General features: G+C 43.0%; 1 protein-coding gene across 2 annotated transcripts in view; it reads left to right on the plus strand.

Moving 5' to 3' along the window:
* The window catches only part of NPR3 (natriuretic peptide receptor 3), a 65,070-nt gene extending 48,019 nt beyond the window's left edge, over window positions 1–17,051 (plus strand). The window contains exons 4-8 of one of the 2 annotated variants that reach the window (XM_036848710.1): window positions 4,824–4,959; window positions 10,352–10,446; window positions 12,282–12,417; window positions 13,956–14,040; window positions 15,049–17,051. In XM_036848710.1, coding sequence (XP_036704605.1) covers window positions 4,824–4,959; window positions 10,352–10,446; window positions 12,282–12,417; window positions 13,956–14,040; window positions 15,049–15,160 — 564 coding nt within the window. In that variant the 3' untranslated portion in view covers window positions 15,161–17,051. Of the gene's footprint in view, window positions 1–4,823; window positions 4,960–10,351; window positions 10,447–12,281; window positions 12,418–13,952; window positions 14,041–15,048 lie in introns of both variants that reach the window. The other variant, XM_036848709.1, reaches the window with a different exon arrangement.
* The last annotated feature ends 1,043 nt before the right edge of the window (window positions 17,052–18,094 follow it).

The raw sequence follows: 18,094 nt of genomic DNA on the forward strand, positions 1-18,094 counted from the left end.
GCAGTGTTCATCAAATGCATAATGTCCTTTAACCTTCTGCCTCCCCATGCAGCATGGCCAGGCCACTTTCTTCTGCGTCTACCATCTCCAGTGGCCTAGAAGGGTGGGACAAGGTTCATTTTCAGGGTCTTATTACTAATCATTCAAGATGAAGCTGCCATTGTTTCTGCTGTGATAGGGAGAGGCAGGTCCTGGACCATCTCTCCTCTTACCTGCCTGCCATCAAAATGTCCTTGTCCCTGATCTCCCCTTTAACTGATGGGGACGTTAAGGGTCATGTCTTTTCAAAAGACTCTTGAGAAACACTGCCCCAAACCCTCTGCTTTCCTCATTTGCATTTGGAACTGTTGGTTTGTGGTGAGAAAGACAGAACCACCTTACGATATGCTTGAGTACATGTGAATACCACAGTGAAGCCCTGGGATAGCCTAGCCTTGTGCTTAACTTTGGTAGCTTTCTCCCACTAGTCTCCATCTGAGAGCTTTACAGGCTTTTTCAGATAGCCAGACGACCCTGGTGGTGAGATTACTGCCGGGTTGTCCACTCTTACTTTACAAGAACAGCTGAGGCATGTAGCATTCTCTGCTGTCTTGTTTGGAGCACAAGCATTGAGGAATTCACCTATGAATCTGTCTCCCCAAAGAGAAATGAGAAATTTGTCTCCCCAAAGAGAAATGAGAAAGACTCTGCTCACCGTCACAGATAGGAGCCATGTCAGGAATGGCAACTCTTTACGCTCAGTTAAAAAAGAACTAGATTTCTTTTTTTTTTTTTAATTGAAGTATAGCTGATGTACAATATTATATAAGTTACTGGTGTACAATATAGTGGTTCATGATTTTTAAAGGTTATATGCCATTAATAGTTATTATAAAATACTGGCTATATTCCCCACATTGCACAATGTATCTTTGTAGCTTATTTTATACCTAATTGTTTGTACCTCTTAATCCCCTATTCCTATATTGCTCCTCCCTCCTTCCCTCTCCCCACTGGTAGCCACTGGTTTGTTCTCTATATCTGTGAGTCCGCTTTGGAAAAGAACTAGATTTGTATTCAGCTTTTCCCATGATAGAGAATTAAAAAGAAACCACACTAACAAATAGACATGGCTGACAGGTGCTATCAGGGAGAAAGACCAAAGGCAAAAATGGCTTTCTTTTACGTGGAATAGCTGCCACTGGCCAGCACCAGAGGACAAAATCAAGGGAACTGAGATGAAATGGCGGGAGAGCATGCTTCCTTGTTCTGGGCAAACTCCCCAGAATGAGCGGAAGATGGTGAACGATTTCCATCTTGCTTGAACGATAGACACTTTGATGCACAGCACAAATCATTATCACCCTGGAGCTGGTCCCTCATGGGGGTCGACTTCACCAGCTGCCTTGTGTGGAGTCCATCTACACGCCAGTGGGGGGCGGCGGTGCTGTTTGGTGGAGACGAAACTCCTAGGGCTCATGAACTGTATTTGTTCTCTTAACTCTGGCATCGAGCAGGGGAATGGCTGCATTTAGGAATTTAAGGAAGACTCATGGCTAGTGACAGTAAGGAAGGGCTATCCGGCTAGAAATGAGGCTTACTACTAGAACAGGTGGGTCAGAAGAGGGAACCCTGTTTTCTTCCTTTAGTGACCACCGCCTGATCTGTCAGGCAGGAGTTTGAGGTCCCAGTGTTGTTCTGGCCAGAGGCAGGGGGACGGACCAGATGACCTCGTTCCTTTCAGCCTGGGGGTCAGCGGAAAGTGTTCCAAAGTCAACTTAATACTCTGGATTTATTTTTCTCCCTCATTTTTTAAAAATTGGCACTTCCAATTTTCAGTGTCTATAATGTGCTAATGGGCTTTCCTCCCATTAAAAAACATGTGTGGATGTGAGAATGTTCTACTCGAGAAAAGACGGTCTCTGGGGTTTTGCTTCTGGCTTGAGGTCCTATGAGGTAGATGTTATGAAACGTCCCCCACAGCGGGCTGGGGTGTGAGTGAACCTCAGTGGGGGCCAGCAGCTCTCCTGCTAATTTTGGCAGGAGAGGGAGACACTCAGCCACTTTGAGAGGAAAGAAGGTAAATTTTGTGATTCATTTGCAAACCCAGATAAAATGAGTTTTCGGACGCGGGCATGTATTGAGAGCCTATCTATTCTCTTCTACCATTAAGCCTGTTAGGACAGAAGTAATCCAAGTTCATGTTTTTCAGCCAGATAATTACTCTTCCCATCCTGATTGTAGAGGGGCAGCTCAGAGGGCATATCAAGAAGGAAGGAAGCTCAAGAGCCAGACAGGGGGTGGTGCTGGGACACGTGTCCAGTGCTTTGGGTGGCCAATGGCAGTGTGGCGGCCCAGGGTTAGGATTTTGAGAAGGAGGAGGGAAAGAGGTGGACAGGTGAGGTCCAGCAGCTGGTACTTCACAGTCTAAGTAGGGGCTGTCTTAGGCTCCCTCAGAACAAGGAATATAGATGGAACAACTCTCACTTACAGAATGCAGGGAGATGGCACGTGAGCGATGTCTTTAGGTTCTCAAAGTAAGGAGTGGATCGGACCAGGGCTTTTCAAAGGCATCGTATGTTTCCCATATTCCACAATTCTATGATGCCTCTCTCTGTAGCAGGGTGGTTTTTATACAATTATCAAAGGGAAGATTGATCTTTTGAAAAAATAGTTTTTATTGTGGCCTGAGGATTAAGTTACACAGCTAAAGTCCACTCATTAAAACTCATTAACTCATCAGCATGCTACTTTCTCAAGTCATGATGACTTCGTGTCCTAAGTGAAAATTTCATATTCCTCTGGAAAATTGAATTAGCATAGCACAATCAGCAGAAAATTATCTTTGACTAGTAGATTTTATTTCTACACCATTCTGCTTTGCCTAAAAAAATAATGACTCTGAGACTTAAGCTTGATGGCTAACAGTAAGAGCTAATGTCTACCATTTGCTTTCACAGTCCCAAGAACTGTTTTAGATGTTTTACATGCACTCGTTCACTTAATCCCCAGAAGACCTCTATGAGATGAGTAGATACTAAACTCCCATTTAGTCGATAAGGAAATTGAAGACTAAAGAGATCAACTAACATGTCAGGGCCAGGATTAGACTTTGGGTCTAGCAGCTAGCTGAGGGGTCTCCTGTAAACCATACTCTTCTGTCCTCTGCCTCTCCCAGAGGGTCAGTGGAATTGACTAGCTTGGGCTGCACCCATTGCAGTTGGGTGGAATTAAGGACGTGACTTTTTGGAAGAGAACTGTTTGGAATATGAAAGCATGAACAAGGAGGCTTAGTTTCCATTAAGTGTAAAGTGGGTCAGTAAGATATGTTGTAATAGTAAGTAGATCCCTTATTTTTTTGAACACTGCTATTAGGAATTAGAAGCTAAGCAGGATTCCTAGGTTTATAATTCTCTGTCTCTAGACAATAACAACAAAAGCTAACAGTGAGTGCTGACTTTTACAGATTTTACGTCTATTAGTTCACTTAAACATGACAGCAACCCCTTGAGATAGGCACGAATATTTCCCTCATTTTCCAGATGGGGAAAACTGAGACCCAGAGTGGTGCAAAAACACAGCCAGGAAGTGGCAGAGCTGGGTAGCGAGCCCAGGCTCTTTAACCATTATTCTAGCCTGCCTCTCAGCACTAGGCTTTGGCAATTCTGAAATATTCGCTCCTCTGATGCAAACAGGTCTTATTGTCCTTCAGGGTGAGATGAGGCCAAGAAGAACTGGATGTTGAGCCATGTCTTCTGTGAATGTTTGTGTATTTGAACCAGGTGGCTCTCTTCCTCCGGGGTCTCTTTCTAGGACTGGGGCAGGAATGCCTCTCTCAATGCCTCACCGTGGTTGTCTGTGGGATGCCCAATTCACTCTGCTGCATGGAATTCCATTCTTGATGTTTTCTTCTGAAATAAGAAGGCTGGAATTTGGGGGTACTCTTATACCTAATCTGTAAGCTACTAAGTGTTTCAAGATTGTATTTGCTCAGTTCATGTTCAATGAACGTTACAGTGGGTTTAAATGTGGTGTCAGAACTTGCCAAATGGTGCTTATAGAAGGACACAAGGCTCAGAAGGATTAAGTGACTTCTCCAATTTCACATGAAGTTGTATGTTTCTGAGCGCAAGGGCTATCTTACTTGAGCCAGGACTCAACTGAGATAAACCAAGGGCCTGTTTCCATTCTTGTCCTTGGAGCTTGGCAGGGACTGGAGGTAGGGAGTGGTCAGATGCCCTGGAACTACTCAGAACACAAATTGGAAAGAGAAACTGAGATGAGATGTTGATGCTGGTAGAGGAGAGGACAGAAATGCTGGGCAGGCAGGGATGGCAGCGTCCATTCCTCTTTGCCCCCTTTGCGCTCTACTAGGCGTTCAGTAGTATTTGAATATGAATGAATGGATCCCTACTGTTTTTTTAGCCATGCTCCACATTCAGAGCATGGAGATCACAGGGGCTGGTGAAGATGGAGAAGACCTCAGGGGGAAGGTTGGACTCTAGTTGGCTTGAGGTAGAGAACAGATGTGGGAAGAAGGAGGGCACGTGTGCAGAGGCATCTATGGGCAAAGGCTGATGCACCTGGAATACTTAACCTGGCCCACAGGTACAATGTTCTTGACTTCTGTAATATCTTGTCTGCTCTCCAAACTCCCAAACGGGGGAAGGGTTTTCCTGACTAAGCCAGTGCCAGGAAAATTGTGGCATGAGTCTTGTTAGCTACTCTTTTGCACACCTCTGCCATCGCTTACAGGCCTTGAGTCTAACTTGGATTTGCCCACATTATTCCCGAATGTGAGTCATTTGTTGTCCAGGCTCACCCAGCTGGGCTTTCCTTTCCAGGTTAACATGTTTGTTGAAGGATTCCACGATGCCATTCTCCTCTACGTCCTGGCTTTACATGAAGTACTCAGAGCTGGTTACAGTAAGAAGGATGGAGGGAAAATTATCCAGCAGACTTGGAACAGAACATTTGAAGGTGAGGTTTCAGTCTACAAGACAACAACACTCTGCAGCTGATCAAGCTGCTTCTTTCCTGGTTCTGTTTTTCTCTCTTACAACTTTGGGACCTTGCCAGTGTCTTACTTTTCTCAGCTGTACAAGAAGGATAATAAGTCAAGATCAACCCACTTCACAGGCTTGTTGTGAAAATTAAATGAGATAAAGCTTGTGAAAGTGCTTTGAAAGAGTCCCACTGAAATAGGAAGTGCCTTGTCTCCTGATTACTAGACGACAACTCTAGGCTTCTTAATATCAATCACAAGCCTCATGCACAGCAAATAATCAGTTTGTGAAGAGTTCTGTGATCAATTTTAAAAGGAATAATCCCAGATATACATTCCTCTGTTCAACACTGGGAGGTTTGAGATGATAAGCAGGTCCATTTGAGCTCTCTGCTTATATTTTATTCTTTAAAATGGTGAATACTAGCTGTTGTTTAAGAACAGAGAAGTATAAGAACAACAACAACAACAAAATGGCTCGTCATCTCATCACTCAAGCAATCTCCATTGACATTTAAACATTGTACAAGAATGAGACCATTCTTGGCTGGAAAATTTGAATGCTACAAAAATGTACAAAATGAAAAGTGAAAGTTTTCCCTTCACACCCTAGTCCCCTGTCCCCAGTGTAATCACTATTAACAATTTCCTATGATTCAGCCTAAAAATATTTTATGCCTTCTGCCAGCACACATGCATTTGTATATCTTATCTAAAAAATTTACACAAAAGGGTCATACTATGAATGCCATTCCTCATCTTAGCTTTTTCACTTGTATGTCAAGTAGAAGAATTTTCCATATGAGTGCTCATAGATTCAGCACATTTTTAAATGATGGTTCCATAGTTTTCCACTGTTTGGCTGTACAAGTATTTCTTTAGCCAGTCTCCTATTGATGGACGCTTCAGTTGTTTACAGTTTTTGCTATTATGCAAAATGCTATTATGATCTTACACATCTTGATGAATTTTTGTGAGTACATCCAATAGGGAACATGCTTAGTCATGGCCTATCTGGGTCCAAAAGTATGTTGGTACCTTTTAAAGTGCATTAGGTATTGCCAAATATCTTCCAGAAAGGTCTACCAGTCCATATTCTTGCTAACAGCATGTGGAGTGCTAGTTTCCTCTCACCTCCCCATCAGTCAAAAAAAAAAAATGAACATGAGACTCAATATGAGAATGATCCAGCTGCTGGAGCCCTGTGGATATCAACTTCATATTCACTCATTCATTCGTTCATCAGATATTCTTGAGCACTTACTATGTGCCAGGCACCGGTCAAGGTGCTGAGGATTCAGCAGTGAACTAAGGAAATTCCCTGCAATCAACTGAGCTTCCATGGTAGTAGGGGGAACTGGCGATAAACGAATAAATACACCACTTCAGGGGCTATAAAGTAAAGCAGGTTAGGGAGCTGGAAAGTGATGGGAGGGGTGTGGTAGGACTGCTAATTTAAATAGAGTTGTCCGGGAAGGTCTTTCTGATAAGCGGTGGTTGAGTAGAGACCTCAGAGTAGTGAAAGAAATTATGTAGATGTTTAGGAGAGAATATTCCAGAGGCAGCAGCAAACACAGAGACCCTGAGTGTATCTGGCAGGAGAGTGCTGAGGGCCCCCGTAAGAGCAAGGAGGCAGGTGTGGCTGAAGCAGTATGTGAGCCTCAGTGTGATGGTAGCCAGAGTCAGAGAGGTAGAGGGGCCAGATCCTGTGGGCCTGGAAGCTGCACTGAGGACCTTGGCTTTCCACCTGAGTGAGATGGAAAGCCACCAGAGGGTGTCGAGGGACAGGATCTGTCTTGAGTCTTTTTTAGATGGGGGCTTTCTGGGGGCTGAGGAAAATAAACTGTAGTATGCTGGTGGGTATCATCTGAGGACCACTGCCATACAGGTCACTGACCAGAGGCCAGGAAACCCACAACCTAGCCACTGGCTGTGACCTCAGTCCTTTGGGCTTCTTCTTTGTCACCAGTACTAAGGGGGTTGGACTAGCTGATGACTGACAAAGACCCTATCAGTTCTGCATCATGCCAACTCGTCCTTTGAGCCCTTTAATGCACTGGGGCTATGCCTATATGTATTTATCAAGACTAGATTTGGGGCACATATTTTTTTTTTTCCCTTTGGGACTCCCATCCACTCCACTGCCTCGTCTTGCCCTTGGTTATTAGAAAGGGTAGGACGGTACAGAGAGGTCAAGTTCCAGCGAGAATTGTCTGGGCAGCAGCTATGGTGACATTTGGTGCATTTCATTTCTCCTTGGTGGTTTCAGTGGATGCCACGTCTTACTCCAAACTAGAGTGACATCTGCTTTAACTTTGGACAGATTGTAGGACGTGAACGAATAAAATAAGCCTCCAGGATTATCTTGCTCAACCTCTGACTGCTTCAGCTGAGGAGTTGGAATCAAATAGGATAAGTCGGGGGCATATTAGGACTGAGTCAAATTTCCCAGAAGTTGTGTCCTGTGCACTGAGAAGCCGGCATGTGTGGACACGACCTTGGTAGGCCACATCCTGTTCCTAGTTACTCCTCACTACACGACGTGGTCATTTGCTCTTGGTCATCTGAGGGATGTTGTTAAGGGAAGGGCAGGTGCCCACAATGGCTGGAACTCAGTTTTGTTTAGAGGGCATGGACTAAATTTTCCCATAGGCCAACCTGATGCTTCCATTCTAGGGCTGGGTCTACACAGGCAATATGAAATGAGTCCCAAAACAATCAACTGTATAGTTCAGTCTAAACTTAGAATCTCATTTGTCCAAATGTAAAGATAATTGAAGCCAAGGTAAGTTTTGACCTTGAATTGTTTGAAGAGCCCATTTTATTTGCTAAACAATGATCAATCTGAGGGTAGTCCCCAAAAGAACTATAAAAAAATCCCCAACTGTTCTAAAATTAAAAACAATTTAAACTTTAATGGTCACTGTAAGTGACCATAAAGTTGTCAAGGGAAAAATACTCTGGACGTTATTTGACAGATTTGGATTTTATTACCGTGAAACCTATGACCAAATCTCAAGGCTTTCAATAAATGGCCTGGGAAGAAGCTGAATTTCCTCTCTGTGTGAGAGGTCAGAGTGACAAGGTAAATAGGACTGTGGCTCAAACCTTGAGCTCTGCTACAGGCCAATAGAAATGAGGGTGGAAAGTCTCATTACTTATGTACAGGAAAATTCTGCTGTCAGCCTGACGATCTCACCTTATGTACAATATGCTCAGGTGAAGTTTCACTTGCTAATTGGCCACCCTGAGGGTTCACACTCCATTTCTTGGCAGAATTGTAATAGCTTAAAGTGTAATGAGGTCTTGGATTACTAGGGCCACCTTGCCTTATAAAATACTCTGCAAAACACGTAGCAGAACACACCATCATAAACACCTCTGAACAGAATGGCATATGGTTTTGGACAGCCAATATGTTTGGAGATAAATGTATATATATTTAAATGACATTAATTACTTAAAAGTTGTTTAGACTGTCAAGGATAAGCTAGCTTGAGATAGGTGTATCCTTTGTAATCAGTCTACGTTAAGAAGACAAAGAAATCAAGATAAATAGTAGCTCCATTCCATTTCCGGCAAAGTAGACCAAAGTCTGGAAAAATCAGTGGGCCTTCAAACAGCAACCCAGAGGACAGTAAACCCAAATACTTGCCCTCTCCAAACCACACTAGAGGATGGAGCTTTCCCTTGGGATCCCTTTTCCCAGACATTCATTTTACTTCCGGAGAGAACCACATCAGTAGAGGTGCCAATTAAGAATTACACTGAACTTTGCCACAGTTTAACTTGAAAGAAAACAAATACTTAGAATGTGGCTGACATGTAAATTCTCTCAGTTAATGAAAATTGCAATATAGACATATTTAATATCAACTAATAGTATATACGTATTTGCTTTTATTGATTAGCTGCTGTAAGCCACCATTGCTAACCAAAGTAAATCCAAACCCTTTGTGTGGCACTCAAGGCCCTCCATGCTCTGGCCACCCTGTTCCAGCTGTTCCAGCTTTACATCTCACCGTTCCCTTCCATACACATGGGCCACCTCCCCCAAAACCTCACCATCCCTTGGGTACCTTTCAGCTTTGTGTCTCTGTAAACACTAACAGGGCTGCCTTTCTGCCTAGAACACCCCCGCACTCTGCAGGCTGCTTGTCCGAATCAGAGGCTTCACCAACATTCCTATAAAAGACCTGCTCTTTTACTGAGTCGTCCAGGAGTCTCCAGCTAGATGTGCCAGCTCCTTCTCTGAGTGCTGTGGGCATAGTCAGATGTCCTCTCCCAGATTCCAGGCATAGCGATAGAAGTAATAACAAAATAAGAAGATGACCAACTTCTCTTAAACCCATGTTGAAAGTACTTTACCTCTTTTAGCTCACTTAATCTTTTCAGCAGCCTCTTGGCAGGGAGGTACTCTTATGCCTCCTTTACAGCCCTGGAGACCGAGGCTCAGTGGGCTAAATCCTTGCCCGAGGTCATAGGCTAGGAAATGTGAAAGCTGGGACTCAGATGCAGGCAGTTGGATTCCAGCGCCACCAAAATAAACCCCTTGTCCAGGCTGCCTCTCTCTTGAGCAGACACTGTGTCCAGATCATCTTTGCCTTAGCATTAAATTCAGCCCCTAGTTATCACTGGGTAAACAATGAATGCTTTATTGTATCTATATGAGGTGATGAATGTTAAACTCATTTCACAGTATCTGTAAGTCAAACCTTTATGCTGTACACTTGACACTCACACAGTGAGATATGTCAGTTACATCTCCATTAAACTGGAAGACAAAAACAAAACCCCCCAAGCAATGAATGAATGAACACAAGTGCGATAAAACTCGATCGTCTTTGCTCTTGGCTCCCATGACCTGCGAAGCAGGCCCTTTGCTCTCCTGGGCGTCCAAGGAGCCCATAGGCAAGCACATTCACTGAGTCCTGGGCCTGGAATGGGTCTTCTTTTATAATGTTTGCCCAGTGATAATGTGAACCCATGACAAGTCTAGGAACTGTACTACAACTCCACTTCTCGCTCTGCATTTTTCAAAAAAATGAATACAAAACTCTGGGATAAGCATACTGCTTTCAGGATTAGCCTTAATCTTTTTTTTTTCTTTAACATATTCCCCAAAGAAGGTCATTTGTTTCTTTTTCTTTTCATTTTTAAATGGAGAAATGTTAAGAATTTAGGAATGCAGACACAGATGAAATTACAATGTCTTTTCAAATGCCAACAAAAATGCTCCGAGTTTGATGAGATTCCCTGCGGCATGAGTTTGTTTAAAAAAAGTCCCGTCAATTCATTTTCTTGTTTTTGTTGGCGGACAGAGGCATTTTAAGTAACCAACTGGGTTCTTTACATCTCATCCTCTAGGTATTGCCGGGCAGGTGTCCATAGATGCCAACGGAGACCGGTACGGGGATTTCTCCGTGATTGCCATGACCGACACGGAAGCGGGCACGCAGGAGGTAAGCAAACAGGACTTCTGCCACAGCCGCTCCTCTGCTTGTTGAGATTCCAAGGAATGTATTTGTCCTGGTGTCCAAATAGCTGCCCCCAAAGCAGCCTCCAAATAAAAATGAGCTGAACACAGGGCGTTTCCAAGAGAGGGCTTCCTTCTGGTTGAGGGTATCAGGGAAGACTTCAGGAAATGGTTCCACGTTTATCCTAAGTGGGGAAATCCTACCTTTCAAAAGTGGCCAAGAATCACACCTCAGTCCTAAGATGCAGGACAGCATCAACAGCTGAGAGACGTAAAGTGAAATTGTGTATTTATTTCCTCCCTAAAAATTTGAAAAAAAAATTGTTTTTGGCAGGGGGTGTGTACAAACTGGACATGCATTAGTATTGCAAAAGATGATGGAGTTTCAGGATAGCATCACGAAGAGAAAAGGGGGCCCTGGACACCAAGATGAGTTTCTGATACTTCCTGGGGTGCAAGCTCTTTGCCTCCGCTTCCTTGGCTGTAATGAGGAAATCATAATCTCTCCCTTGCTGATCTCACGTGGCGATCATGAGCACCAGATAAAATGGAACCTAGAAAAGTACTATATAAACTTTACATGATAAATCTATAAATAAAGATGATAGGAATATGCAGTGATTCAGGTCACATAAGCTGCTCCCTCTCTGCTTCTCTGAAGGCTCTCACCCAGAGTTGACGCTCCTGTCACACTTCATGCGACCCTGCATAAAGGACTGGCTCTTTTTCTCTTAGTCCACACATACTTGGCCTTTGTGGGAGGGGCTGAGCCGGCAGGACCCGCACTTGCTGCATTTACTGCACGGTTTTTTACTCTTCGATGGTCTGGGTCTCGTGTATATTCGAGTCTCCCCCTCTATAAAAGGTGGAGAGTAACAGTCTATTATAGATAGGGCTGTGGTGAGGATTCAGGAGTGCATGTGTGTAAAGTACTTGGTATGTGCTCAGGACATGCCAGTGATTGTTAGTTTGGCGATTATCTAGAATTCTTTTCATTCTGACGTGAAATGGGCTACGAGAGCTTGCTGGGCCTCCTTCAGGAGAGAGAGGGGGAGGGAGTGTCACAGCCGCTCAGGAGCAGGGTGCCGGTGCCCAGACAAAAGGGAGACGGATCCCGAGAAGCTGGGTGCGAGGGTACTTCTAGGTCAGGGCTCAGGGAGCTGATGAAAGGGCTGTTGAACCAGAAACTGAGCGTGAACCTTGAACTGACCCATAAAAGAATACTGATTTTTTTCAGGGGCCACAGGAACTAACTGAAAAGGAGTTCAGCTTGGAAGTGGGGTATAAATAGGGTAAATTCATCAGAGAGGAGAATGTAACCCCCGAAGTCAGGATGCGGAATAATTTTGCAACCAGCGGAGGGTGAAGTGGGCAGTTCCTAAAGACCCTCTTTAATGCTTGAACTAGATGCCAAGCTCATTGAGTGGTGTGAGGCCCACTTAGCCTGGGACCCTTAAGATGGGTCCTGACCTCACTCATCCCTGAAAGGAACTGGGGCCTGACGGATGGCTGACCACGTGGGCTGCTCTGCGGCAGGTGGGAGGAGCAGCTCCCTCTCCCGCGAGCAAGGGAAAAGCCGTGCCTTCCCTGCTTATTGCTTTCTGTATAACCACCTTCCCTGCCATGCGGAGCCCGCTCTCCATAAATTACGCTCACCTTAGGAGCGCTGTTGGCGCCTGCAAATCTTGACTTACAAAGTCCTCAGAAACACACCATTGTAGTCAGTGTGAAGGACAGGGGAGCCCACTCTGTGCCTCCTTTGGAACCGGATAACTTTGACCTTTCAGTGTGTATATGTATATATTTTTTGCCTTTATATAGGTTATTGGTGATTACTTTGGAAAAGAAGGTCGTTTTGAGATGCGGCCGAACGTCAAATACCCTTGGGGGCCTTTAAAGCTGAGAATAGATGAAACCAGGATGGTGGAGCACTCAAGCAGCTCTCCTTGCAAAGCATGTAAGTGTAGAGACTTAATTCGCTCTGTGTTTCATCATCTATGGTATCAGTATAATGCAGGGGTCATGCCCTGAAAGTGCAGATTCCTGTTTCTGATGTGGTAAAACCCATGGGAACAATTCACAAACTGGCATCTGCCTAAAGCAGAGGCTTCAGCAGAGCCTTCTTCCCTTCCATCCTTTTCCAAAATGGTAGAAGGCATCTCCCTATTTTTACATCTCTTACTATAATTTCTTAGTATTTGAGGTTTACACTTTTAGGGAAGATCAAAATATCAAATACTAAATGTCACTCACTTATTCATCTCTAGTTTCAAAGTTTGTATTTATCCTCTTACCCCTCAGAACCAGTGTTCCCTTAGGCACCTGAAAATTTACAAATTGGCAAATAAGTGTGAAATCTGTTATTTATGAGCAGCTTTGTCATAAATATAGAAGCAAGTGGAGGATCTCATAAGGAGCTTAAAAGTAGGAAAATGGTTGGAAATCATTGCTTTAGCGAGACCCTTTGATAAGCTATTGAGGGAGGGCAAAGTGAGTATAGACCTTTCAGGGAACCTGTTCACTTTAGGCTAATGTATGTGTGCTCCTTATGTTTTGGGAACATTCTTTAAACTATGAGGTATTTGTGTATATTCAATAATTATGGGAAAGCATAAGGCAGAAATATGTTAAGAACACAGTCTCTGGAGTTATTGGGCCTGGATTTGGAATCCCACCGTTGTCACTTACTGGTTTTGTGAACCCAGGAGCGTTCCTTCCATTTCTTTAAGCCTCAGTTTTCTCATACGTGAAATGAAAGAAATGTACCCCACTCTTAGGAGGGTACTTTGAGGATTAAACACGAATGCATATAAGACTGTGTCCTAAACTCTTTCTACACAAGCTAGCTATTTATCATTTTTATATAATAACTGGGACACTACTGAACTTGATTGTTTCAAACTGTTACATTTTCACAAAGCTATATAAGACATTTTGACATGAAACTCTGGCTTTGGTGAGAGAACATCTAAAAACAGAACATTAACCCAATGAATTTTTTCACCAAATCTTCCAGCACTTGGAAGTGTCACCATCCAAGTGACACTGAAATTGAGAAGAGCCCGCTCAGTCCCATGGTCCGCATGGTTGTCTTCTCTGACTGTAAACTCAAAAGAGTGTGGCTAGATCTGAAAACTTCAGTTTCCAGTTTTCTTCAAATCCTCCTTGAACCTGCTTTATTCCCACTGTGCTCACTTTTTGTTTTTGTAACAGTCATTCATCTAGTATTTTCTTAAGTGCTTTTTAAGCTTTGCACTTGGTTAAAAACCCCAAAACCCAAAACCAAACCGCAACCACCACTGCCACAACAACGAAGAGGATCCCCTAGAAAATAGTTCTGAAAAAGAAAGGAAAATTGGAAAATTTGCCCCAAGTGGGAAATTGAGAAACACCTTCCAATGAATGAAAGTTTTCAATGAATGAAACGTCAGAATGAGGGATTTCTAGCTATTTCTCAAAATGAACTCAGATTATCTCTGTTTCTTTTTCAAGCAGGTGGCCTAGAAGAGTCAGCGGTGACAGGAATTGTTGTGGGAGCTTTACTAGGAGCTGGTTTGCTAATGGCCTTCTACTTTTTCAGGTTAGGACCACTTTATAAAGTTTTAAAATTCACTCCCCTTAACTGCCTTTGCCACTTGCCTTTGAACGATCCTCCTTGTGACCTGTGCCTATCTTGCTTTTACCCAAAAAGCATGTGGTGAGAAGAACTGAGCCATTCCTTTGGTGTGACGCTGGTTTGGTGGTCAGTGGGTTAGCATACCAGGCAGTGGGTCAGGGTTTCTATTGCCTCCCCCTATGGGCACAGAGCCACTGCTGTCCTTGGCTCACAAATATTCTGACCCAATTCCTACCACCCACCACATGCGTAAGTGGAGAGGGAATCTGGACAAAGGGAGAATCAGCTTCCCCAGTCTCAGGCTTCCTCCAGTTTAGAAACAGGTGCTGGGCTCACCTACTGTAGAGGACATAGTGGCTCCAAGCAGTCTATGCTCTCAGGACGTCTGTGCTCAGTATTTGAGAACCCGCATGCTTAGTGACCACTGTGGTTAAGCACCGAGTCTTGTAAAGTTGTAATATTTATGTGTGTTCAAGATACCGATAGTTTTGCATCTTGAGACCAGTTCATTCCTTTGCAATCTTTGGTGGTTGAGTTTGTGGCTTATTCTTAAGTCAGTGGACCATGATTTTTTTCATTTCTGCCTGGAACTGTAACTCCGGGTGTATGTGACTCTTTGTGGGGACAATTGTATTCCTGTACGCTTCATCTGATCTTTATCTAGGGCATATCCTGGGAGCTGGGGAGAGCCTCTGTGGCAGAATAGACAAGACTTAACCCACGAGGCACACAGGAAGAAGGGGAAGGCTTGTTCTATGGCATCTGGGAAAGCAGGCCAATTTTCCTCCTTGAATAAGGGCACAATGCCTTAGGGCACACTACTTTAATCTTTGACCAGGGTTTCATATTGTGTCACTTCTCATTTATTAACCCAAACCCAGATGTCCCTTGAGGGCATTCTTTGTAAGAGAAACCATAGTATTTTGTAGCCAAGCGAGGTTTTATTACTACATTCACTTTCCCTTTACCCAGGAAGAAATACAGAATAACCATTGAGAGGCGAAACCAGCAAGAAGAAAGCAACGTTGGAAAACATCGGGAGTTACGGGAAGATTCCATCAGATCCCATTTTTCGGTGGCTTAAAAGGAAGCCTATTCTTTTGGCTTGAGATTCTTTGAGGAGATAAATGGGATGAAAGACATCAATGGAACAGAAGGGGCGCTCTTGAAAAACTCATTCTTTTAAGCAGTTAGTCATTTTGTTGTAAAACTTCTTTAGAAGCTCAGGAACTGTTATTAATCACCGTATGCCTCCCGGCCTTTCATCTCATGACAAACAAATATAAGAATATAAGGTCACTTTGTTAAATGTTCATACTGTTTCAAGGGCACATGATCAGATTTATGTTTTGAAGGTCTGATGTCTCCATATCTTGATGGCTTTTGGGGGGATTTTATGCAAGGCTATAAAATGTGTTTTTCTTAAATGAAATGTTTTATAGCTAGAATAAAATAATTTTTACAAGTAGAATATTCTTGAAAAGAATTTAACCCCAAGAAGAAGAAAACGTAATGAAAAATCTCAAGGTAGGAAATACATCATTCCTTTCTCTAGCGCTGGTGGACAGATCTGAGGTTGAAAACTGCTCTGTCCGATGTATACATTCAGGTCTTGACTTCATATCTCGAAAAAGAATCCCCCTCTGCCCCCTGTCTCCTTCAGCATCTCATAAAAGCTACTCTGGAAAGTTGTAACTATTAATAAGTTAAGAGGATTTATACAAGAAAAGCAAATCTAAGATGTTTCATTTTTTAATATAAAAAAGCCCTATTTCACACTAACACTTTATTTTTAAGTATTTTAATCTTATATTTTACTATTAGAAAATGTGTCTATTTTTTCATTTTGAAGATTAAATTTCACTTATATTTTAAAAGCATGGGTAAAGTGTACAACAAACCAGTAATGATGAAAGATGCCTCTCTTTTTCTCCCTGTTTTCCTCTTCCCCGTGGCTGTAGCCCAATACGAATTGCTGCTTTAATTACAGAGATCTGGAAATGTATTCAGATTATAGACTCTACAGGAATACATCAATTTACCTGTTTTAAATGCAACTTGTTTTAGGGATAGACTCCTTCCAGTTCTGGCCAATGATGAGTATCAAGACCAAGGATGAAATTTAATAGAATTAAGTCAGGTTTTATAAAAGGGAGGCGGTCCTTTTTTCTCAAGAAGAACTTTCTAGAGTTAGAACTTGACAGTAAGCATAGAAACGACACACTTAATAAATGACATTTTACTAAAATTCACAATGATGATTTTGGTTAAAAGAGGGAATCTAAATAGCTACTATATTCCCTTTTAGTAAACTCCAGAGAGCCTCGCAGTCGTCCACTAATAACCCATGTAACAGGGGTAGGGATATGAGGAATTTGGCCAGGGTTGAATAAGTATATACCAAATCTCTACTTTGTGCCTAGTTCTCTGCTCATAGGTTTAAACTCAGGTTGCTGCTTTCATGTATAATTTGTGGAGAATATAGACAGTGAGGGAAGAATGGGAAGTTGCCAGATCAGTGTACCACCTTATCATGACGTCGCGAGGGTCTTTCCTCAATAATGTTTTGAGCAGCTGGAAAATAGTTTTAAAAATTATCTTAATGTCTGGAAAAGACCATCTATAGGAGGAAAATAGGGCAGTTTAAGAAAATAGGGGAATCCCGGAATTGGAGCAATTCCTAGGTAGTGATGGAGGCTGTGGCTCACACTGGTAATGGTGGAGGTGAGGCAGGGCGAGTGAGAGCCGCGTGTCCTGGAAGTTGGCCTGAGCTTGCTTCCCTGGAGGCGTCCGCCACTCCTACTTCAGCCAGTCAAAGTGAATGGCTTATTTCTGCGTGAGGCATATTTCCCCTCCATTGTTTAAGAATGGAACGCAGGGCTTCCCTGGTGGCGCAGTGGTTGAGAATCTGCCTGCCAATGCAGGGGACACGGGTTCGAGCCCTGGTCTGGGAAGATCCCACATGCCGCGGAGCAACTAGGCCCGTGAGCCACAATTACTGAGCCTGCGCGTCTGGAGCCTGTGCTCCGCAACAAGAGAGGCCGCGATAGTGAGAGGCCCGCGCACCGTGATGAAGAGTGGCCCCCACTTGCCTCAACTAGAGAAAGCCCTCGCCCAGAAACGAAGACCCAACACAGCCATAAATAAATAAACAAATAAATAAAATTAAAAAAAAAAGAAGAATGGAATGCAGGCAGTTGGAGAACATGATAAAAGAATGAACTTTGATCAACTCAAAGAGTTGCAGTTCTCCATGCTGGGCGTGAATGAAAAAAGTGCTGAATTCAAAACAGGATGGAAAAAGAAGGCAAGAGAGGCCAGCTCCAGAAATTCTGACACAGGAAGACAGTTTGGGAAGTAAAATCCAGGAAAGTGACGCGTGTAACATCTCAGGACTCCTCAATGTGAAAACAGAATGGAAGAGTTGCATCCATCTTATTTTTGTGAGTTGACAGACTATTTCTCTCTCATTTATGTTTTTCAGTGATGTTTTCCATGTATTTTAGAGATACTCATTCTCTATTATCTTGTGTTTGTAAAAAACATTAAAAATTTGAGCCTATGTGCTTATTACAGGGAAAAAACACTCTTACCTGGCTGCAGTCTTTGGGTAGAAACATTTCTAACCTTTCTAGAATTTATATAAGGGCTGTTAACTCTAACCTTTTTAAAGCAAATATCTTTTATTTCTACTTCAGGTAGAGGAATAGTTCTAAACTTAATATTATATTCCCAGGTAAAATCTTAAAAATTTTAAGTGAGAATTTAGTCTTTTAAAAATGGTAGAGCAAATCATGAGGTTTCTGATATGTGGACGCCATTCTCTTCCAATCTTAAAGCTATTCTAGGGTTCTTAAGATTGTTTATTTACATGTCTGTTTTCTATCCTTTCTTCCTTGAAATTGTCACATGAGTTACAAAACTCTATTAAGTTTTGAAAGCTCCCTTAAGTTGGGAAACCTTTGCTAAAAGTGTAGGTGTTTGGCCCAAGGTTACCCTGGGTTAAGACTTCTGGAGA

Source organism: Balaenoptera musculus, chromosome 3 (genome assembly GCF_009873245.2).
Source record: "Balaenoptera musculus isolate JJ_BM4_2016_0621 chromosome 3, mBalMus1.pri.v3, whole genome shotgun sequence".
Classification (NCBI taxonomy): domain Eukaryota; kingdom Metazoa; phylum Chordata; class Mammalia; order Artiodactyla; family Balaenopteridae; genus Balaenoptera; species Balaenoptera musculus.